The 22674-nt window shown below is 37.2% G+C and overlaps 5 protein-coding genes and 1 non-coding gene across 8 annotated transcripts; 4 read left to right on the top strand and 2 right to left on the bottom strand.

Moving 5' to 3' along the window:
* Positions 1 to 3084: 3084 nt before the first annotated feature.
* LOC126801685 (guanylyl cyclase 1) lies at positions 3085 to 7365 on the bottom strand. Of its 2 annotated transcripts, none has more exons than XM_050529113.1 (9): positions 7161 to 7365; positions 6843 to 6967; positions 6187 to 6298; positions 5722 to 5796; positions 5316 to 5404; positions 5001 to 5062; positions 4341 to 4413; positions 3564 to 3639; positions 3085 to 3349 (listed from the first exon to the last, which is right to left on the bottom strand). In XM_050529113.1, the coding sequence occupies exons 1-9, from the start codon at positions 7311 to 7313 to the stop codon at positions 3275 to 3277; spliced, it is 840 nt and encodes a 279-aa protein (XP_050385070.1). In that variant the 5' UTR covers positions 7314 to 7365; the 3' UTR covers positions 3085 to 3274. The 2 variants fall into 2 exon arrangements, with proteins under 2 accessions (XP_050385070.1, XP_050385071.1); XM_050529114.1 differs by having other exon boundaries at positions 6843 to 6985; positions 7161 to 7297.
* Positions 7366 to 11280: 3915 nt separating this feature from the next.
* Positions 11281 to 14330, top strand: LOC126801684 (rop guanine nucleotide exchange factor 5-like). 2 transcript variants are annotated; one of them, XM_050529111.1, is made up of 7 exons: positions 11281 to 11717; positions 11908 to 12024; positions 12150 to 12304; positions 12533 to 12607; positions 12695 to 12985; positions 13293 to 13655; positions 13747 to 14330. In XM_050529111.1, the coding sequence occupies exons 1-7, from the start codon at positions 11417 to 11419 to the stop codon at positions 14230 to 14232; spliced, it is 1788 nt and encodes a 595-aa protein (XP_050385068.1). In that variant the 5' UTR covers positions 11281 to 11416; the 3' UTR covers positions 14233 to 14330. The 2 variants fall into 2 exon arrangements, with proteins under 2 accessions (XP_050385068.1, XP_050385069.1); XM_050529112.1 differs by lacking the exon at positions 12533 to 12607 and having other exon boundaries at positions 11283 to 11717.
* Positions 14331 to 14632: 302 nt separating this feature from the next.
* TRNAD-GUC (transfer RNA aspartic acid (anticodon GUC)) lies at positions 14633 to 14704 on the top strand. Its single transcript has one exon. It is a non-coding gene; the product is annotated as a tRNA-Asp (tRNA).
* Positions 14705 to 14820: 116 nt separating this feature from the next.
* Positions 14821 to 15529, top strand: LOC126803060 (uncharacterized). The gene has a single exon (XM_050530808.1). It carries the CDS (start codon positions 14898 to 14900, stop codon positions 15426 to 15428), a length of 531 nt encoding a protein of 176 aa, XP_050386765.1. The 5' UTR covers positions 14821 to 14897; the 3' UTR covers positions 15429 to 15529.
* A 602-nt stretch (positions 15530 to 16131) lies between these two features.
* Positions 16132 to 16756, top strand: LOC126802302 (putative lipid-transfer protein DIR1). Its single transcript, XM_050529912.1, has 2 exons — positions 16132 to 16493; positions 16605 to 16756. The coding sequence occupies exons 1-2, from the start codon at positions 16154 to 16156 to the stop codon at positions 16619 to 16621; spliced, it is 357 nt and encodes a 118-aa protein (XP_050385869.1). The 5' UTR covers positions 16132 to 16153; the 3' UTR covers positions 16622 to 16756.
* A 1938-nt stretch (positions 16757 to 18694) lies between these two features.
* On the bottom strand, positions 18695 to 20362 carry LOC126803045 (uncharacterized). The gene is made up of 5 exons (XM_050530792.1): positions 20006 to 20362; positions 19693 to 19878; positions 19361 to 19439; positions 19186 to 19246; positions 18695 to 19055 (listed from the first exon to the last, which is right to left on the bottom strand). Exons 1-4 carry the CDS (start codon positions 20171 to 20173, stop codon positions 19230 to 19232), a joined length of 450 nt encoding a protein of 149 aa, XP_050386749.1. The 5' UTR covers positions 20174 to 20362; the 3' UTR covers positions 18695 to 19055; positions 19186 to 19229.
* Between the last annotated feature and the right edge of the window lie 2312 nt (positions 20363 to 22674).

Below are 22674 nucleotides of genomic sequence, written 5' to 3'. Positions count from 1 at the left end.
CGAACAAAATCCATCGAATCTTGTTTGTTAATGAAGAAAGCTCACATGCAAATAGGTCTAACATTATTTCACATTCCAAAATCAAATGGACTAGTGTAGCAATCTAAATTAAAATATCGCGTGATTCATCCAACGACACATGCTAGTATCTCCTTTGTCAATTAAGAGATAAATGATTACATTATTGCGCACGATCAAACCTTGTAAACCAAGATTCTGACATCCTTTTCGTAAGAGATATTGTTGTGTATGGAGGCATGCTTGCGCCGTTCGCAACCTAAATATGTTAGTTTTCACACTTTTTTGTTTTATATCCATCTAAATGACTAAATCGTTTGTGAACATAGCGAAAATAAAATGTTGCACAAATTATCTCGAAAATTTGCACACTAAGAATTAATGAGATCAGACAAGAATCTTGTGTTTGTGATATGTGAAATTGCATTTAAATAAATGGCATGAGCGACCTATAACTCCCGGATTAAGAGCAATTCGGGTATGGTCTCACCCCAATAAATGTTTTTCATAAAATGAGATTCGAATAGAAGCATACTATTACCATGAAAATCCATATACCGTCGGCCTATTTACAACTTAGCATTCCTCTACTATACTAATCTAATTGGACGTATCTGTTTGAGTTTTGACGCCACGTATAATCTCAAAATCTATATCAAATTTTAACTGACGATACGTGAAGAAACTCAACATCTTGTCTCATATCTATTTTTGCATCATTGCATGATACTAAACTTCTTGCTTGTTCCCTAAGATATATGCAGCCACACATTCAGGTTTACATGAAACGTTCGTGAATCGTGATTTGATTTCCACTTCCAGTGAAGTAATTGGTTCATTGGTTTTAATTGGCTTGTTCTCACATAAGATCTATGCTGTGATCCAGTACATACATATGTATGCGTCACAAGGCACAAGCCTAGCTAGTTGTCTCCAAAACTCACCAAATTAATCCAGACTATTATTCTTAATTCTGACATTGAATTTGGACCTGATTTAATCTGAGACCAACGGCGCTGCCTTAAGTATCAAACAATAAGAACCAAACGAGGGAGCAAATGCAGTGCATAAATAGTAGAGAGAATCGACAGAGCCTAGAGGTGTCGGTATGCATGTTGAGCTTTTGTGTAATACTAATGAGAGGACGTGCTTCCAATTCTTGTGTCGCATAGTCTCAATCAACTGGGACAAGTAGAGGATGCACATGCTATCTTCTCATCTTTCTCTTTAGCTTACTTAATTGCAGTGTTTGGGCCCAAACATATTGATCAAACTGAATCGGAGCCATGTACTCTGCTGTCATTTCAACCCAGAAGTGGAAGGGAACAGGGGAAAGAGCGCAGACTGGATAAGTCCTAGAAGGAGGTCCAACTCACCATGATTCATAATTTCATATAATGTAGCTGTAGTTACATCAAGCAACGTGCATGAAGAAGTGTCGCACAAGTAGCTGAGGCGAGTAAGCCTTTATCTCACTTACACAAAAAAAAAAAAGTAGCTGGATATAAGACTTGACGATTATATGGTGAGCATCTTACGATGACTACCGTAGTAGCGTAGTTGTTTCATGTATATCATACACGTAATAAGAGGGCGTGTTGAGAGCTACATGTACGTATACATGGTTTTGGTCTCTACGTATTAATTACTACCGATCACCTATTATCTACTTTCACCTAGCTCATGTATGTGTTTCTCTAATTAGTTTTGTCTTAAAATACGAACAACTTTGTCATGCACATTCATCATCGCATGCATATTCGTCATCAGCTACACCCTACTTTTGATCTCTACTACTCCATATGCCTTGATAGCTTTTCGACATGTGACTCGATCGATCGATCTTTGTTGCTTGTCTGTTTATTTCTTGTAATCTCAGAACAAAACGAATCAGAGGACAACAAAAGTTGCACCGCATGCAATACAGTTAATTAACTTGTACAGGTTCATAGATAATTCGTATAATCGAATCTGAACATGGAAGGTGACCACAGCTGGAAAACAAAACGAATGGAATTATTTATCTCGATACTTACAGAGATTTTGTGACCATTATATTGCTTTCTAGTTTGACCTACATAGAGATGGGGGCATAGACATAGAATTAGTATAAGAGCATGGCTTACCATCCTTGCCTTTTATAAAGAAATCAATCGAACAGATATATAAAACATAGTACTACTTATGGGCTTTGTATGGAGAACATGTTTCATCGTTCTCCGGGAAAGAAAGAGAGTTGGCTGTCGGAATCTTTGTGCTAGGAGATTCTTGGAAGGCTAAAAACGAAGAGGAACCTCCTTTGACCCATCTCGATCTTCCATTGTTTATAGTTTATAAGCTAACGTTTGTTCTATATTAATGTTTTTTTTTAGGGTTCATTACGATACAGACATGGAACTGATGGAAGTGGTGCCTCTATTGTGGAGAAAGACTACCCCAAAACAAGGACTAGAAACCCACCATGGAAATTTGATTACATTACAAAATACATATACGTGCGCACAAGTGCATTTGTGTCCTCTTTCAATGTCGGCACTTAAAACATATCAGAGTAGAGCATTCATGCATTTAGTTAATGAGGTCCGGAACCATGTGTGGGTGGCACGAAGTCCCCGTGGAAATGGACCAAATCCGATTACGAACATTTACATTTCTGACGAGGAGAGCATGAAGCCATGAACTACAAGATGAAGTTAACATGGAAGAAAACGATGGCTGCTTAAATTTGCCAGCGTGAATCTACGAAAGTATTTGATAAGCATAGGCTATCAATATATATTGATCGTCGGTAATGGGACATCCACCTTAAAATCTCAAATTCTTTGTGCACTGTATACTTGACCCTCGAAAGACAAGGACTCAATTTTTTACGTTCGCTTCTACAAATATCTGTCTGAAAATATAGTTACTACATCTCGCAGGCAAGAGTTGGAGAAGTAAGAAGATTGAAAACCCATCTTCAATAGATGGTTGAAGTGTATAAACTGAACAAGCGGAAATGAACTTGAGGAATGACAGCAGAACAGGAAAGATCATGTGATCTGAATTTATTGAGCTTTTAGAAGGTATAAAATTGATACAACTTACAAGGTAGACTATCAATTGGTATGTATAATTACTGTGCAAGTGTCCCCAAATAGGCCGGTCCATACTGGGATATTAATCCACAGACAAATAATGTTCTGCTTTGTAAGACATGCTGTACATGAAGAACCTGTGATATATGCTTTTCTTCTGGACCAATATATAATACATGTCAGGAATTAACATTATCATTCCGAGATAGTTGTATCGAGGGGCTATCTGGCTTCCTACTCTTCCTCAAAGAGATCTGCATGCACATCCAGAGAAAATTAATTATTTTTTTTGGGATAAGCTTGAACCCCCAGCACAGTTGAGATTTATTAATTTTCCATTCTTTCTGTCCCTTAATAGAACTTCACAGGAGATGAATGCATATATATATATGCAGTCATGCAACAACCACCTAGCAATTAAGTACTAATGAGCAAGCAGAAAGATGCTGAAGGCTCTATTTGGATTACCAAGAGAAGATCTTCATCAGTACCAAAAGATTTACGGGCTTCTTCTAAGCACGTTGATGATACCCTTTCATGTTTCCTGCAGAGTTTTATCCAACAAAAGATGTAATGAGAATGGTAAATTGTGCGTCCAGGAAGGTGCCTATAAGAGTTCAAGTATTAATGCTGATGCGTTTAGTAGAGTATAGACAAATCAAAGCCAGTTCATGAACGATATCAATCAAGTTTGTCTTCAGCAGTATCAACTACATTCTAGCATAATGCAGATTCAAAGATACATTGTGTCTTCAGCAGATTACTTAGCTCATTGTGATTTTCTTATGGTAATACTGTAGTAGTACTCATAGTTGTTTGTTGTCAAAACCCAGTAAAAGGAATGCCATATGACAAGTTAAGTATGAATCAATCACATGACCGCTATCATGATACCTAGACAGTGGACATCATGGAAGACTGAATCATCTTGGAAAAAAAATCCCTCACGAGTTTGAGTAAACAAACTTTTCGTGACGATAATCAGAACTCATCAAGTTAAATATCCTTTTCGTATGTAAATTTTCTCTAAAGGGAGGAGTTTCATAGATAGGGTAATTTTTACCATTGCATAATACCCCCACAGATTTCGAGGAATTTATGGTATCACCAATAGATGATTCTGCCATCAAGCTTTATTGCAGATGAGAAAGTTAAAACATCAATGCACATGACCCTAACAGGGCTGATATATGAGCGAGCTAGTGTTTCTTACCAACATCAATTGAATTCCAGTGAAGACAATACCTTGAACAGGCCGGATCTCTAATCTCAAACTCATCAGTAGCAGTGTCATACCCACATACGATGACATAATGGCCTATATAAGAGAACACATTACAGAATTCAACTTATTCAGCCACGTAAATTTCAAAAGAGATGATTAACTTTAACTGTTATACCATGAACTGTGTACTAAGAAGGATATCATGTTAGAGAGGCGCCTTTACTATCTTATGAGTTTATAATTTCTGCGTATGACTCAACTACTCTTTCAAGAAAGGCAAAGCCATTAATAGGGCCCAGAAGCCATGCTACAATGGTTGTAAACGCAAGAGGTCTTCAACCTTTCTCACTAAATTTGAACAATGTCTACACAGATCTCACATCTCCACTCTCCAGGGAAATATAGGTGCTAAAATGAATTTCAGTTATTTCACTATATGTATCACTACAATTAAATTGGTCTTACTTCCTTTCATACACTGATAAATCTACAGCATATTTCCTCAATGAAGGTCTCTCTTTCTCATCCAGTAAAATAAAGATGGAAGTATCATTAACCTTGGACAAACAATAAAATTTAGCTTGTACCACACCAAAAAGCATAACTGTCAATATTGACCAGCATAAAACTTCAATTTAACTGAAGTAGTGAGCTAGTGTATCCAAAAGATATAGTCTTACCTGTGTAATCAGAGTTGCTTCCACAAAGGTCTGAGATGATAACATTGTCCTGATTAAATGGGCTGTGACACGTTTTCCAGATCACATTAGCACACTGTTAAGTACTATAATTGTAACTCAACCATAAATAACGATAATTTGGAGGAGAGCTACAAAACTTTAGATGTATTTGACAGATATGGCCAGATGAAATGCTACTTGTCATAATTAGATACAGCAGGATATATGTCATATGCATACTTGCATAGCACACAATATAGGAGGAAAGTTTCCAATCAAGGGCAGAAAAAGTAAATATGAGAGCAAAAGTTTTACCTCAACTTATATTGATCAACCAAAACTATGGCAATGTATTTTCCACACAAAATCAAGAAACAAATTTCTTCCCGACTGACTGACCTGCACTGTAAAAGTTAACGTTTATTGCCTTGCGCCAAGAAATAGAATGATGTTTTCATTTGGAGAAAGATAATAGCAGAGCTCTAATTTTTTTCCTTTTTGGAGAACACCTTCCTTATTACCTCCATAATTCAAAAGAAAAACTAGAATACCACCATAATTCAAGCCTTAAATATGTTGCCATACTTTATAAAATAAACCATCCTCAGGAATACACCCCTCATGCAAATTGACTATTCCATGCAAATGTACTACAACGAAATAACAGAAGGGAGCAATTCTGAAAGAAAATTTTAACTAACATTTCCTAAAACAATTATACCTTTATCCTAATTCCAGCTTCCAGTGCTTTTTGAAATAGTGTATCAACTCGCACCAGATCATTAGGTAATTGCTCCTGCAGAATAGATAACCCAAAGTTTTTTGTTTATTAAAATGATGACAGGATAAGCAAAGGTCATGTGGAACAATATCTTTACATCCAAAAGCATTTTCAAGTAATATGAGGTAGCATGTTTAAAGTATTTCCAGATATAAGCACAATAAGTGGCATTTGCATTCATGCATTCAGCTAATGCCTGGAAACGTGATATACAAAGATGCTGATATACAGTTTTTTTCTCATCCCATACAATTCATATGAAAATCTATAATGAATAGACAATTAGAGTAGGAACTGCATTTTGGAACTTGCAGTAGGCATTTCGCCCTCATTCACACTTCAAACTCACCAGCAAGGAATACGATTATTGGAAAGCATTATCTATCTGAGTAAGAGGTAATTTACCTTGTAAAATGTCTCGCCAGAATAGTTTGGGTTTGCTCCAAATGTTACAGTATAGTAGGAAAAATCAATAGAGAACTTTTGTAATAGATAAGCTAGATCAACAGTCCAGATGCTGCAATGACATATCAGGATACAGATGAATCAGAAAATCTTCATATAAGCTTAAGTTAATAATAAGCCCAAGCGCAATGCTCAAATATGTGATCACGGACTGATGTACATACTACAAAGTGTGCCTTAAGTTAGCAACAAAAAGGTATCAAGCATTCACATCATACTACATATCTATTCCCAACTTCACAGAAAATATTTATCTATAGATCAATACAAGATGAAATATAAAGTCACCTGTGATTGCATGAGAAAAGAAGAGAAGAATTTCATGTTACTTATTTTGTAATAGAATCTATTAGATATAGTGCGTACTTCTGTAACAAAAGACCTTTCAGGCAAGATTAGTTTTATCTGGCACTAGAAATAGAACTCAAGCATCTCACAATGGATCGAGGCAGGGTTAACAGTGCTTTAAACTTTCTATAACTAACCTCCAAACTCATCATCCTATGAAACATTGAACACATTATAAGGACCAGTGTTCACAAAGGGCAGTGTATAACAGAAGGAATCAAAGTTCTGAGTTTGTAAATAAGGAATACCTATTTGTGCAACATAAATCTGCCAATGTCTGAATATCACAACTGTCAATGCCAAAGGTCCTAAACACCATCAAAACACAGGCGAGGCCACAATCCCAAGAATGTAGCTGGTTTATGTGTGGGACCTAAAAGCACCAAGACGCCTAAAAATATTCAAACTAGCTTCAAATTCAATCTCGTGTTTTGAATTTGACTCCAGATGTTCTATCAGAGCATATAGATGAACAAGACTTGAATATTGAGTATCAAAATGAACATAACAGCAAAATGGGATTTGCCAAAATGAAAAATGGTAAGGACATGAACAAAAGCACTCACTTCAACAAAATGGGAGCATGGCAAGGCAGAAAGACGGCATTTAACATCTCTCGGTGACTGTTCATATCGATATGATTCTATCAAATCAGACTTCTCCTCATCTGATTCTTCGGCATCTTCCCTCTTGTTAAACAGCAAATATGAAGGCCACATGACTGACCAAATTCTCTATCGACTACAACATCTGAACAGACAAACTACTTCACTCAGTAAAACCTGAGTGAAACCTGTTTCCCCCCCTGTAATATCGTTCTCCCAAATAGTAGAGGATTCTGTAAAACCTGTTCCAGTTGTAATATACAAAATATAAGGTCTCGGAAATAACCATTTATAACAAAAAAAGGTAGACAGACTATTGATACTCCTTAATCGAGAAATGTACATTACTACTATTTACAGGGCATGAAGAATGAATCAACTTGAGAGGTTAAATTAGGTCCTTTTGATTCTAATACAACTAATATCGATGGAATCTGAGTTTAAACAGACTTAAGCTTCCAATTATGCAATTCATTTGCCAAAATACATATAATCTAATGTGAAAATGATGGTTTGCAACATAACAATTGAATTTTGACATTAGAACAGATTGAACAAAGAGCTCACCTTTCTGAGTCAACCAATTCCAAGAAATATAACAGAATAGCAGAATCAATAATAAAGACAAGTAATTCATCCCAAAAAGACATTAAAGCTCAATACTTTTTTTATCCAATACATCAAAAGATAGCGATGGACTGATCCTCGGTGACCGTTCAGATCATTTTTCTTCATGATTTGTAATGAAATTCTGGGAATCACATAAAGGACGAACATTTGCCTATAAATAAAGTCTCCGAAAAATGAATACTTCGGGTCGCAGATTCCTGTCTGAATAGTGTCGGTGCTTATTGAATCCAAGGTGACAAAATACTCGCAGATTCTAATTCTCTGTTCTATTCTTCTATTCTGTTTTTTTTTTTGATGAATTCTATTCTATTCTGTTTTTTGGTCCAAGCCTTTTATATTGGTTTTTTGGATCGTTTATGGGGGGGGGGGGGTATATTTGTCTTCTCCCTCACATTTCTGGGTTTAGATCACAATTTATGGTTGCACCAACTAAAGCTCAAGTCATAAAAAAAAAGAGTGAAACGAAATGAGGTAGCTCAGAAACCAACTACAACCCAATTCAACACTTATCTCTTTCGAAAACGAAGCTCTAGATTGGAGCTCAAAGTGACATCAGTGAGCTCGAAATGAAGTATATGTGTGAACTCTATTACAATGTCAAAATTCATCAAAGCTAAAAAAATAATGGAGAGGAATGAATGAAGTAAATGTAGCAGACCGCCAACACACTTACAAGGTATGCTTCACAAGCATTGAAGCAGATAAGCTGCAGAATCCACAAAGCTAGATCTCAAACTAACAAGCTATACTTATATATAGCATCCCAATTTCAAGTCAAATCTAAACTCAACAGCAAACCAAACAATGGCATATTGGCATTAGTTTCATACAGATTTTTAAACCTACTGTAAGGCGTCGTTGTAGCTAAATGTAAATGATAGTGAAGTAGCAACAACTCAGCAATCTCATGATCGGTTGGGAATGTCATTATGTCAAGCTTTGGTAATTAGTCCATACAAAACTGTTCTTGTCAGGGTTGTTCCTCACAGCACCTGGCTATATATTAACCAAGTTTTTCCTTCCATAAACCTGAATGGTCTTTGTTTTGTCCATAACATCATGAACTCACAGTATGATATTTGATCACCACAATAGAATCAATCAGACATAACCAACAGGACAACAGTATGATGGCATTTAGTTATCAAATAGATTATAACACTGTAATAAAGAGGGAGGTGGAGCTCAGCAATGCATTGTAATTGAGGTTATTGAGCACTATCATCGTTTTTTAGATCAAAGTGGGCTGAGGGAGGAGAAGAACCCATTGAAATTTAGTTTTGCTGGCCTGTAGACCAATTTGCAATTGGGTGTGGTGAGCAAATAGATTGGTACATATATAGTTCCACACCTTCAATATGTCACATTAAATTTGAATAAAGGACCCTTGTGACAATGACGCGGCTATTTCTCTCATGTCACATGTACTGTGTACTACTCCATACCATTTATTCAAACCAATCTATCCTACACAGATTTGAATGCCATAGGCTCGTATCTTAGCCCTCTCCTAAGGTCCCTGATCTACAAGTTTTCAATTCTTCAATTCTCCCACATGCAGACTTGAAATCAAACAAGGTGTGTTTCAGATCCCTATTCCAGTAGAGTTCAAGCTATGTTGTGATCTAAGCTAACCAAGTGAGCTATATCTGTACAACAAAACTCGGAAATGATGATATTTATACATACATTCTTATACAGAGTAATCTACAAAAGAGATGAACTATTCAAATTCAAAATCTTTCATAAACCATGTTATGAAGTATCCCCATCAGCAATTATTTGAAGCTAGCACGTCTATGCAGTCCACAGCTGAAGGTTAGTTCAATAGTCTCACTGATAATCAAAGTTGAATTGAAAAGGGGGGAAGAAGTGAATAATTAAAAATGCAAACTTTAGGAAAGCAATGCACATACCAAAGTCAAGGATTTCATAAGTTATTGCTTTCGCCGTTACGAACGGCTATATACAAGTCAAGCATTATACTTTGTTATTCATTCATATGTCTATTTATCTATTCAATTGGGACTTGGGATCTTGAAATTCTAGACATCTTATTGTTGCTGCTCTTACTCCATGCATGTAAAAAACCTCCCCACATCATACTTGGCCACTTGACCTTTTGGAAGTTGGCAACACTTGGAAAGCTGTGATTCAACCTAAAACAGAAGAAGAATTTTATGTACATTCCTCCCAACTTCTTTTAATAACCCTAGTTTAGAGGACTTCAATGTACCAATCAAATCCAGCTCCCAAATCTGAAATGTCTAAAATTTTACCAATCTATGCCTTAAGGCAACCTAAAATAAGATGATTTAGAGCTAAGAAATCGAATTAATAGACCATTCTCACTTCTCAGATGTTAGTAGTCCCGATTTTCAACGTGTGCTCATCTAATATTCTGGGAGCACCCGAAATAAATATGCCATGACCAAGCTCTAACATTTGAACTTAAAAATGTCCTTTCTGCTCCAACTGCTCCATAGATGATAGAACACTAAAGCTCAGTAATTTTTTTGCACTTGTTAATGTGCAATTTTTTTTCACTTTTCACTAAAATTCAAGCAAAAAGATCCAAAAGGAATTTTAGGAGGTGAATAGAATAAGGTGAAAGAGTGTAACCAAAAAAAGAAAAGAATAAGGTGAAAGAGTCACCTTCATTCTCCGAGGTGCTTTCTGTCGATGATGGACCATTTCTTCCCACATGAACAGAACCCACAAGCCCCCTTTAAACGGCTACCGAATCTGGATTCCCCTTTCAAAATTTGCAATGGAACCTCCAGATTACCAAACTTGCCCTCCATCTGGTTCTTCACATTTTCTTCATAAAAAAGATGTTAACTCTTGGATGGCATCACTATCTATAGCCATTACCAGAAATCCAGAAACTTAAATAGCAATCAAACTTGCCTTCTTGGTTAGTCTATAGTTGCTACCTAAATTAGAGTCAATACAATCACTACGCCAATGAAAGCCTAAATCTATAGATTAAATACCCTTTATACTATTTCAATTGTTAAATTAAAATCATAAACACAACAAGAATTTGTCATCTATAGATAGAAAATAGATTAAAATGGCAGGCTACATTCACAGCTTCACTATATAGAAGTCTAGAACTAGAGCTCCACTGTTTACATTGTTAGGGCATTCAACATGGATTTACCTAACCTACCTGTTCCTTTCAATTCACACATCAAAGAGGGTAGTCTTGTAATTTATGTATTGACAAATCCGTACTCTTTCTTCTACAATGGTCCAATAGTTTATCAATATTTTTGAACGCATTCTCTCCTCAGACTGAGAGAGTGAGAGAGAGATAAAACAGGAAAAGAGACGTTGGGCAATGGCATGTGTCATATGACAGTTACCTTCTTCATCACAAATCAAATTTTCTTTTCAAGAAGAAAACAGTGACAACAAAAACCATATATCTACCACCACCACACATTCACTTCAGATTTTAAAAGACAAAAAACCAATCTCAGAAATCCTTGAGTTGAGTTTCAAATGCAACTGAGCTGAACACCGTGGCTCAACTCTTCTGCATTCCCTGTGTTGTTCAAGCATACTCTGAGGTTGAAAAGATGGAAGCTTTACCGAAGAAAAGGGAGAGTTGTGAGAAGAGAACTGGGTTCAAGTCTTCAGCTGGGACTGAGTCACTGACCGATTCCAGTGCCGAGTCGAGGGAGAGCAGCTCGAGTAGTAGATCGAGCTCTGAGAATTCGAGTGACGAAGTCAAGAGAAAAGGACCCAACTTGTTGGGCTGGCCTATAAGGAAAGCTGAATTGTGCAGAAGCTCAGCTGCTTTAGCTGATTTGGGTGAAGCTAAAGAGAAGGAAAATGTTGATGATTCGAAGTGTAAGGACTTGGCTGCAAAAATAGCAGGTGAGTTTTGTTTTTTCATGATTTATGCTTAATTGGGTTGTTAAATTAAACGTGAAAGTTTGAATCTTTTAGCATGTTTAGAACTGTTTCCTTTGTTGTGTGATTTACTGTGATCTTTATTTGTTTTTGGATATGAAACTATGCCTATTTGTACTTGTTGTAATTGCTTTCTGGGTTTCTGTGAATTCAGAAATGGATATGATGAAAGAGAGATTTTCAAAATTGCTGCTTGGTGAGGACATGTCAGGGTCTGGTAAAGGGGTCTGCACAGCCATGGCTATTTCAAATGCCATCACCAATCTCTGTGGTATGTTCATTTTCGCAGATTCTTGAAATAAGAAATTCAGGTTATTGACTTTATTCCATCATCAATTTTTTTCTATATTAATTTCTTTTTTGTTTCAAATTATTCAAATTTCGTACAATATGAAGCTACCATTTTTGGGCAACTGTGGAGATTGGAACCCTTGCCTTCTGAAAAGAAATCGATGTGGAAACGAGAGATGGAATGGCTGATCTGCGTTAGTGATCATATTGTGGAATTGATACCTTCTTGGCAAACATTTCCTGATGGAAAAAGGCTAGAGGTACATACTTGTTACACAGTCTTGATTCTGCTTAGTCTGTATCTTGTTTATTAGGGAAGATAGGAGAGTTATTACATTTACACTCGAATAACTTAATGTGGAACATGTTAGGGGCTAGGGAGCCTAATTTCTACTACTGTTTTCTATAAAAGTCCATCATCAAATTTTAGCATTGTTGGTGGTTTTAAAGACCTATTCCTTGTTTCTTATGGCTGGTGCATTCTGCAGGTCATGACTTGTAGGCCCAGATCAGATATCTTCATGAATTTGCCAGCTCTACGCAAGCTAGACAACATGCTTCTTGTGAGTTCTAACCTATGTAATTTCATAAAGTGCTGTATTCAATTTTAGAAGTCAAGAGAGTTAACCTGCACTTTTTTCCTTATCTAGGATATACTAGAGAGTTTCACCAATACAGAGTTCTGGTATGTTGATCAAGGAGTTGTAGCCCCAGAAGCTGATGGATCAGCCTCTTTTCGCAAAACAGTCCAGCGGCAAGAGGAGAAGTGGTGGCTACCTGTACCACGTGTAGCATCTGATGGTCTCAGTGAAAGTTCAAGAAAGCAGTTGCATCACACAAGGGAATGCACAAATCAGATACTAAAAGCTGCAATGGCTATCAATAACCTTGCTTTAGCAGACATGGAAGTTCCGGAGTCATACTTGGAAACTCTTCCTAAGGTTTGAAAACCAACAATGTTCAAATTTTCCCAAGTTTTTTGTTTCTCACTATGCTTTAGTTGTCATGAAGTGAATACACATTATGCCATTGTTTCTCACTAGTGGTCTTTTCTAAACTCAAGTAGAAGTTATGAGATTGTGATCAACTTTAATGTGACATCCGCTATAAACAGACTAGCTTTAGAGTTACTGAGCGATGACTTTCACAATTCTAAGATTTCAAATGATAGAATATATTCATGATAATATATGTGGTTCCTTGGAAACGATGATCTAACACTTAAACTTTCGTGTAATATATAATCAGAATGGGAGGGCCTGCCTTGGGGACATAATCTACCGATATATTACATCAGATAAGTTCTCGCCAGAGTTTCTCCTTGATTGCCTTGACCTGTCTAGTGAACATGTTGCTCTTGAGATTGCAAACCGTGTTGAAGCCTCAATATTTGTTTGGCGTCGAAGAGTTCATGGTCACTCAAAGCCCCAAACTATTCCAAACCGCCCCGCTACAAAGTCATCATGGGAAATGGTCAAGGACCTAGTGATAGATGTGGATAAGAGAGCAGTGCTGGCAGAACGAGCTGAAAGCCTCCTGATTTCATTGAAGCAGCGTTTTCCTTGTCTTACACAAACTATCTTAGACACCAGCAAGATTCAGTACAACAAGGTTGGAGAACTTTGAAGTCAAGTTTCATTCAAGTTTTATCATCTTCTTACATGCCTGTAACAATAACATTCTTGTCTCAATTTTTTTTCAGGATGTTGGAAAATCCATTCTTGAAAGCTATTCAAGAGTTCTGGAGAGCCTCGCATTCAACATTGTGGCTCGCATTGATGACTTGCTGTATGTGGATGACTTGGCTAAACAGACTGATAAAATATCATCAGTTACTGCAGTTAGTGTGATTTCTCGGAAAAAGGTTCCAGCCACATATTCGGTGCCTCACTCAAGCACTCCTTTCAGAAGAGCTTCCGCCAATCCTAACTTATCCCCTGCACCATTAATCAGCCCTGCAAGGGGAGAGAGAACTCCTTTTCTCCGCAGCAGCAACAACATTAATGTTGACAAGCCTGCTCGTCGCGGCTTTGGAGTGAGAAGAGTCTTGACAAATTATCTTGGTGTCGAGACAAAGCCAAGGATATGTAGCAACACAGTTGAAGGGTCTGTTTCTATACCAATTGGCACAGAAACTTTAGATCGTCAGAAGGACTCTTCCCACCACAATGGGAACAAATCACGCTGATGCTTTGCCTCCTAAAAGACCTAGAAGTTTTTGAGGCAAAAGAGTTGGAAAGAAACTGATAGAAGAAGGTACACAAGCAAAGGAAGTTTTAAGATAGAAAACCTACTACCCTCTCGGTGTAACCAAGTGTTCATGAATTGTGAGTTAGGGGGGAATTTAATCTGTTTGTTTAAGTCCCTGGTTTGCATTTGAATGTGTAGCTATAAAGGAGATAGAATAGAGACATCCACATCAGAATGTTTGTTAATTTATCCAGAATGAATATATTGACAAGTGATTGCTTGTTCAAATTGTCTCATTCATCCTCAATGTAATTCAAAACGCTGATGAAAATTCTTCTTAAACAAAAAAATACTTAAAGTTTGTGATATCAACTTTTCACTGTGACAAAATCAACAAGGTCGTTGTAGTATGGTGGTAAGTATTCCCGCCTGTCACGCGGGTGACCCGGGTTCGATCCCCGGCAACGGCGTTTGTTTTTCGTTTCGGATTAATTGCGTTTTCATTTTTGTCTTCTTCCCTTAATACGACGTCGTTTAACTCTTTCTTCGCCGTCTTCTTCTTTCCACACTCGACAGGATCCAACAGTCCCACTGAAATCTCGGAAATTTCGCAGTCTGCAAAACGCAAAGCTCGCCACTTTACCAAATCATCATTTTCCCAAAATGCCCTCGGCCGGCACCACCATCCACATGACGGCCCTGGACGGCATCGTCACCGTCAACTCGCTCTTCACCCTTGCCGTCTTCATCGGCCTCACATCGGACCCCAGAGACCCCTCCAACACCCTCATCGAGCCGCCGGACTCCGCCACGTGTACCCCGGGCCCCTCCGTCGCCGAAGACCTCGTCTCCTTCCACGTGTACTCCTTCTCGTCCTTCCTGTTCTCCAGCCTCGTCGCCATGGGCCTCAAGCAGGGGATCCGCCTCACCCGCACCCCGTCCTACCATCCAGCCGAGATTCTCGCCCGCGTCAACAGCTCCCTCCTCCGCGCCGGCATGCTCGTCTCCGGCCTCGGCTCCGTCGTCGGCTGCGTCTTCCTCATGCTCGCTCTCGTCAACGTCGTTCAGATCAAGCTCGGCACCCTCGCCTGCGGCGGGTACCACACTCTCGCTGCCGTCATCCCTCTCGTCATCTTCGTCCCCGTCGCGCTCCTCATCTACGTCGTCACTGTTCTCTACGCTTTCACTCGATGATGATGTTGTGAGTCGGTGTATCACATAAAGATTTGATTGTTATGTAATAATGCAACTGTATTAGTGTGCTTAATCTTAATAGTGGAAATGATGAACTGATGATATCTTAAATTGCTTAGTACTTACTCTCTTGTTTAAATTAGTCATTGTTTGCGGTGTGTCTCATACAACGAACTAATCTAACAGCTCTCGGCTATTGAAATCAAGCACTAGTAGAGTAGGAATAGTGTCATTATGGAGCAAATATTAGTTTCTTGATGCTTTGCAGCTCATAAGATATAAAGATGAGGCAGATCAGTACTTGACATCTTAACAAGAATTGAACTTTAGGTTCTTAGATGAACAATGTTGAAGTAAGGAGGAATTGAGCTATAGCTTGTGGGTTTATAGTCTGAAGGAACAATGTTGGAAGTAGTAGGTAGCTGAGGACATGTTATGTATGGTGTTTAGTGTCGGCTGCTTCTTTGCATCTTCTGATAAGTGACAAAAGTAATGGACTGGTGTGGCAAACACTTGGGAGATATATGATCATTTTTGGCATAAGTTGCCAAGTAATCATACTCCATTGACTGAAGGAGTAGGTGCTCCAATAAACAACAAGCCTCCTTCATAGTGCTGCCTCCACTTATGTCTGGTGGGTTTATAGTGTGAGTACCTTTTGAGTTGCTTCTTGTAGTATAAATTAGGAAGTTGAGCAAGTGTTTTTTCTGCATTAGATTGAAGAAATGGAAGCTTCAATGAAGAACATTTGCCTTGTAGCTATCCTTGTCATTCTAGGTGTTGCTCAGTTGGAGGGAGCTTATGGGGCTGGTGAGTGTGGAAAATCCTCCCCTGACAATGAGGCGTGGAAGCTGGTTCCGTGTGCATCGGCAGCACAAGATGAGAATGCTGCAGTTTCAGCCAAGTGCTGCAGTCAGGTAAAGAGGATAGGTCAGAACCCAAGCTGCCTATGCGCCGTGATGCTTTCTAATACTGCTAAGAGCTCAGGAGTGAAACCAGAAGTTGCTGTTACCATTCCAAAACGTTGTAACATTCCTGATCGTCCTATTGGCTACAAGTGTGGAGGTTTGTGCAATATTTGTTGACACTGTTAATCGAGTTTAATTAATTTTTGTCGATGCTCCTTGTATTCTCATATCAAATTAATACTCTTTATTGTCTTTTTTCTTTTTGCAGCTTATACATTACCCTGAAGAGTGAAGACTGTCCAAGAATTGCTGAAGACTGTATCACACATTCACACTACCATCTCAGTAACTACTTCATGTTTTTTACTATGATATCCAGACACCTGAAATAATAAATAATAGTGTTTGTGTTCAAGTTTATTCCTCTTCATGTTATCATTGTTGAGCTGATTTGTTTTTTTTTCCTACTCATATGACACCCAAAAATGCAAGAGTTTAGTTAATTTGCACACTTAATAGCTTCATTGATATATGAGTGATCAGATGAAATCGATAAGGACTTGCAACAATCACATGATTTCAAAGCATTCAGTCAAAGTTTTGGTAATCATAGTCTCTGCAGTACATGTTCATGGCATCTCAATACAGGAAGATTTGTAGAAATACTACCCCATATGAAGCAATTGATCGTCTCCGTTTGCCTCTGATTATCAACGTGGTTGCATTGAAGGTCCCGACCAAATTTGTACTTATAAGTTTCAAATGAATGATAAAGACTTTCATCATCAGATAGAGAGCAAATAATTCTATCAGCTTTATATTCTGTAGTTTGGCATCTCTCGTGTGAAACTCCTATTCTGAGTAGGCTTCAAGAAACTAGTTAACATACTGAGACTTTGTTTCGCCGACATCGAAGAGCGAATACATGAAAACCATATAGTATATTTTCAACCCACAAATCTCATTTGATTTGAAAGGGATTGATGGGAACCTTATATAAATTCCTATTGTTGCAGGACTTCAATCCCATAAAGTTGTCAACACGAATAAATAGAATTTGTTCTTTCTCCAATTATGTCAATTAAGATGCGTTATGACTCTGGTAAAGCAAACAATTATCTTGATAGCCAGAAACCACTAATTGCTCCCTCTCAGGGATGAAGAGGTATATTAACCAAAAATGGTGACAAATTTCATAAGCAAATACTCTCAATCACTTTCACTGATGCTAAACACAGCATAAAAGCACAATCTAGGCCATCATGTATGTGTAAATAACCTGTTTGGCTCCAAACCTGTTTGATAGCGGATTGCGATATTGAGTACTCCAATTAAGCAGGTTAATTTGTGTAGCCTTTGTTCTTCTTGTGAGCATTGCGGAGGTAGTGGTACGTAGTGTACTGATGTCGTTGGATAGGGGGATATGGTGACTAACATTACACACGGAGAATGCTTCCAACAAGCTCTCTGTGTGCTAGTTAAAAGGTTCATGAGAAGTGCGTGAAACGTTGTGGCTAGGAGGTTGCGTGCGAATGCTGAAGTATGTTCATTGCCACATTGCCACTAAACCTGGTTTTGATGACAGGCATGACTGCATGAGCTAATGGATCGATCTGATGAACAAGTAGCTAGATATGCAAATGAAGATATGTTAATTTTTTTTCTTTTAGAAATGAGTAGAGAAAAAATTGTCTATTAAATAATCAATAATAAAATATCGGTCACTCATCTAATTTTTAGTAACTCGACAGTTTAGTCCTTCATGTTTCAATTTCAACTTATCACTCCTTATACTTTCAAATTTTAAACAATTTAGTTATTCCGTTAAGTCTCCGTCCAATTGCACCGTTAAGTTGCTGAACATCACGTAAAAGGGAAAAAACCACTTAATGGTGTAATTGAACGAAGACTTAACATGATAACCAAATTGTTTAAAATTTGAAAATATAAGAAGTGATCAGTTGAAATTGAAACATGAATGACTAAATTGTAGAGTTATTAAAAATTGGATAAGTAACTAGTATTTTGTCCATGAATTAATGAGGAAAATGGAATGCGTAACGACTAATTATCCTTTCAACATCATATGCTTGCATGGCTCCAATTGTTTGTAATTGTAGCCACGATTTGTGGGTTCCTAAGGTTGCTTATCGAGTGTTTGAAAGTGAAACATCCGAGTCTCTAACACGTTTCTAACTAAACGTTGCAGACAATCCACATTCGAGAATCACCGTGTAAGAGCGGTTGTGATCGATCAATATATTGTTCTTTTTTTTTCCTTTTCTGAATTTTTAAATCCAAACTTTAAGTTAGCTTAAATCAATATAAATTCATTAAATTGTGTAAAATGACAAAGTATTCATAACACGTACTTTGGTATATTATACGGTGCCAAGCTTTTACGTAGAGGATCCAAACAACATATACTCGACGAAAAGTATGTTACATAGAATCATTTGAGCCCAAATGTAGATTTGGAGCCAAACAGGTTAATTACACATAATACAGTACTAATTATACGATCCAACATAACTTGCCCAAACTTAATCACTAGCTGGGAATGGTTATTCCAGCAAGTTAGTTAGGGAAGTTAATCGAGGATTTACTGCTAGGTAGATATAAAGATCGCTCTTGCTACGATGTACATCCTATAACACATCATCTTATTTCCACCGTTTTAATTAAGGTAGATTGCATTGTCTCATAGAGTGACACACACCTGCAAAATTAGAAGCACTTGGTTTTTCAGTCCGAAAATCAAATGGTGTAGGCAAGTTAAATTAGTGCAATAAATCTCCATATATGCTAAAAGACCCAAGCTAGGCCAAGAACTTAATTAGGTTAATTACCTCTTCTTAAGGGTGGTAAATTTACATAGAACGTGCAGTATAATTTAGTAATAAAGTGACCCTGCATAAATGTAAAATATACTTATGATTAGGTACAGAGAATAATGAGTTAGTAATGTAGAACACAATAATAATCTTGATTATAAATCATTAACAATCAGCAAAAATATCATACCCTTCCACCAGTTTCCTCTTGAAGTGCCGTGTGAATTGTTTCCACTCGAATCATCATCATCACCTCCATCTTTCTTAAACTGCATGATTATAATTAGGAAGGTATGTACGAACATCAGTATATCACTATTACTATATATATATATATATACTTCATATAAATCAAGTAAAAGAAGGAACAAAAACCAAAACCCTACGTACTAGTCATCCAATAAAGGCATAAACTAGGACGCCTGGAACCCCAGATCAAACCCCTTGTATGTGAAGCAAAATTCTGTTCTAAATGAATCAACAGTACTTATCAAAACCTGGAGTTTTGAATTATATACTTACTTTATGCTGGTTGTGCTGGGAATCATATGTACTCCCACTTTTCGGTACATTATAGTTTTCTTGGCCGCCGTAGTGGATTGACGAGTTAAAGTTGCAAGGCGGATCCGCACCTTCATTATTCTGATACACAGAACTCTTGCTGCTGCCTCGAGTACTATTACCGGAATATCTTTCTCTCCCCGGTCCCTGATAAGAAATGAAAACCAATTCAAAATTTAGGTTGATGAGATTCTCGATCAAACTCCCAAAAACTAGGGAGGTGAATAAGCTAGCTGGATAATAAACTAAACTGATAAACTGATCGAAATGATACCATGGATGGTGGCGGTGGGAAAATAGAGCCGAACAGAGATGAAGAAGTTGAAGAAGGCGAGTCCTTAGGACCAAAGAGATGATCAAGGTTCGTGGTCGTCGGAGGAGAAGAACTAGAAGAGCCATGACCATGGCTTGTCACACCGACTTGCTTCTTGTTCTGATCCATAACTTGCTACTTAGGTCGTTACTGCTTCTTCTGCTAGGTTTTCCTCTCTGTCAGCTGGCAACGAACGACTTTAACTACTCTCTCCTCTGATATGCTTGATAGCTATCTCTTTTTAACGACCCGGAAAGCAGAGATCGGATAAGGTTAGCCGATGAAGATTGAGAAGAGAACAAATTAGAGAGTACAGAAATCACGTGAAGATTTGCGGATGAGGAGAAACCTGAAACGTTGGCCTGTATTTATAGGCCCCAGAAAAAAGCAAGGAATAGGGTTTGGCCGTGTTTTGCTTTTGCATGATCGAACCCATCCCCTGCCCCATCGACTCGATCAGTCTCCCCATGTGCCTACATACGATTCCCTCTACCCCCCACTTATCGACACGTGGGCAACTTGATCTAAGCCCCTTCGGCCACGTGTGCCGGTCTGGAATTCTTTTTGACCATTGTTATGTCCTCTTCTCCAATCGCATGACTGCTACTCTCTTTCTGATTTGCTTTTTGATCACAGACGAAGTCGTACGACTTCAAACCTTGGTAGATCGGCAAATGAACCTCGAGTATTTCGGAGTAGTGAAATTTCACTAAATGTGAATGATCACAAATTGATTGTTACATGTTTAATACAATGAGCTAATCTAACAATTCTCGGTGATTGGTTTCTTATAATCCAAAATCTATACACCATTTTGTTAATTTAGTGATAGAAAACTGTATAACATACTCTCATCGAGTAGTTATCTCTTCTTTAAGTCACATGGTCTATATGGTTGATTCCATGAATAAACATCCAAAGATAAGGCCGGTATGGGTGGATAAAGAGATAAGGTGTGCTTTTGGTTCAATTTCAGGGGGTTTATGCATATATATTCCCCGTCTACATCAAACAGTTGACTCCTATTTGGTGTGGTTTTTCCTCAACCCCGATTCCCCTCTTTCCTTTCCCTGGTTCGTTAAACAGAGTAAGGCTCCAGCTTTAGCTCGTCCTACCTTACTTTTTCCTAAATCTTGGTGATATCTTACACATTCCTATCTTCGGAAAATTCTGCTTCCGTGCAATCTATCAAGAATATTCTAGCATATAATCATAAGATAATGTCAACAAATAGAGCACTACAAACATTAAGATAGTCACTTTGATTTTGAGGAAAAAGAAAATCTATGCATATAAGGAGAATATATAAAATTTATGTCTACTTTGTTTTTAAGAGATGATACAACTAATATTCATATAATGTATGTTAAGATGACTATTACATATCTACTTGTTATCATCTCAAAAGTGGATAAAGGTTTCGTGATAAACGAACAATGATATTTAGGATAAACTAACTATATTCGAAATTGCTGCTCTCAAATAGAGTGGATCCTAAACTATGTGAGACATAGAATAGACACACGTAGAAATGTAACCAAATGCTAAATTTTATATTACAAGAAAATAAATGAAACAGACAAAAGCTAAAAGATAGAATTATGACAAGCCCAACATACATTATTACAGTTATGAAGAAGACCTGCATAAATAGGAGTGCTAGGACCCTATAATATAACGCTAAATCCGTCGCCGCAATCCTCACACGTCACATTGTTATATCAACAATTAAAATGATATAAAAATATCATTTTAAATGAAAAAACAATCATATTCTTCTTACTCTAATGGTTCTAAATTATTATAAAAATATTTTTTTGTTCTTTTGATCATTTCTTCATTTTCATCACAATAATGATTCTCAAATACAATTTTTAAAATTGAAATTTATGAAATATGCTTGAAATATGTGTGTGCACGCACGAAATATGTATATGCACAAAATATATTTATTTTTAAATTTAAGACGATATAAATTAACTACAATATTTATATTTAGATGAAAAATTTTTAATAAGATTTTTTGGGTTTTTTTTTCTGAAAGAGAATATTCTTTTGTTAGAGTATAATATATTTAAAGGGGATATGTAAGGTAACAAATATTATTTTTCCTAGAGTATACATATCTTAATTAATGTCATATTTAAGGAAAAATTACTTAGTAGTACTAGACCATATTTGAATTAACTAAAAACTCATTTTTCATATTTCTTATACAAATTAGGACATAAGCCCAAGCCTAAAAAATAAGTAAAACAAAACTGATTAATTAATTAATATAAAAAATATCCAAAATACCCTTATTTTCGTGAAAATTATCAAATGCCACTCTTAGATCTAACAAATTTTTCTCTCCTCATTTTTTCCGGCAAATTTAAGTTTTTCGGCCAAACCACAGGCAATTTGGAAGTGAGCCAATATATAAAGTTGTTCCTTATGTCATGTGCTTTCATTTAAGTACCATACTGCATATGTTTTGAGAAAATTTTGAAATTTTGAATTTTGCTCACCAAAAAGCACAGTAGTAGTTAATTTCTTAGTCGACAGTAGCAGGTACCTTACAAGTCGACAGTAGCAGTTAGATTCATAGTCGATAGTAGCATGTACCTTCCAAGTCGACAGTAGCATGT

Source organism: Argentina anserina, chromosome 7 (assembly GCF_933775445.1).
Source record: "Argentina anserina chromosome 7, drPotAnse1.1, whole genome shotgun sequence".
Lineage (NCBI taxonomy): Eukaryota > Viridiplantae > Streptophyta > Magnoliopsida > Rosales > Rosaceae > Argentina > Argentina anserina.
This window is presented reverse-complemented; position numbering and strand designations above follow the sequence as displayed.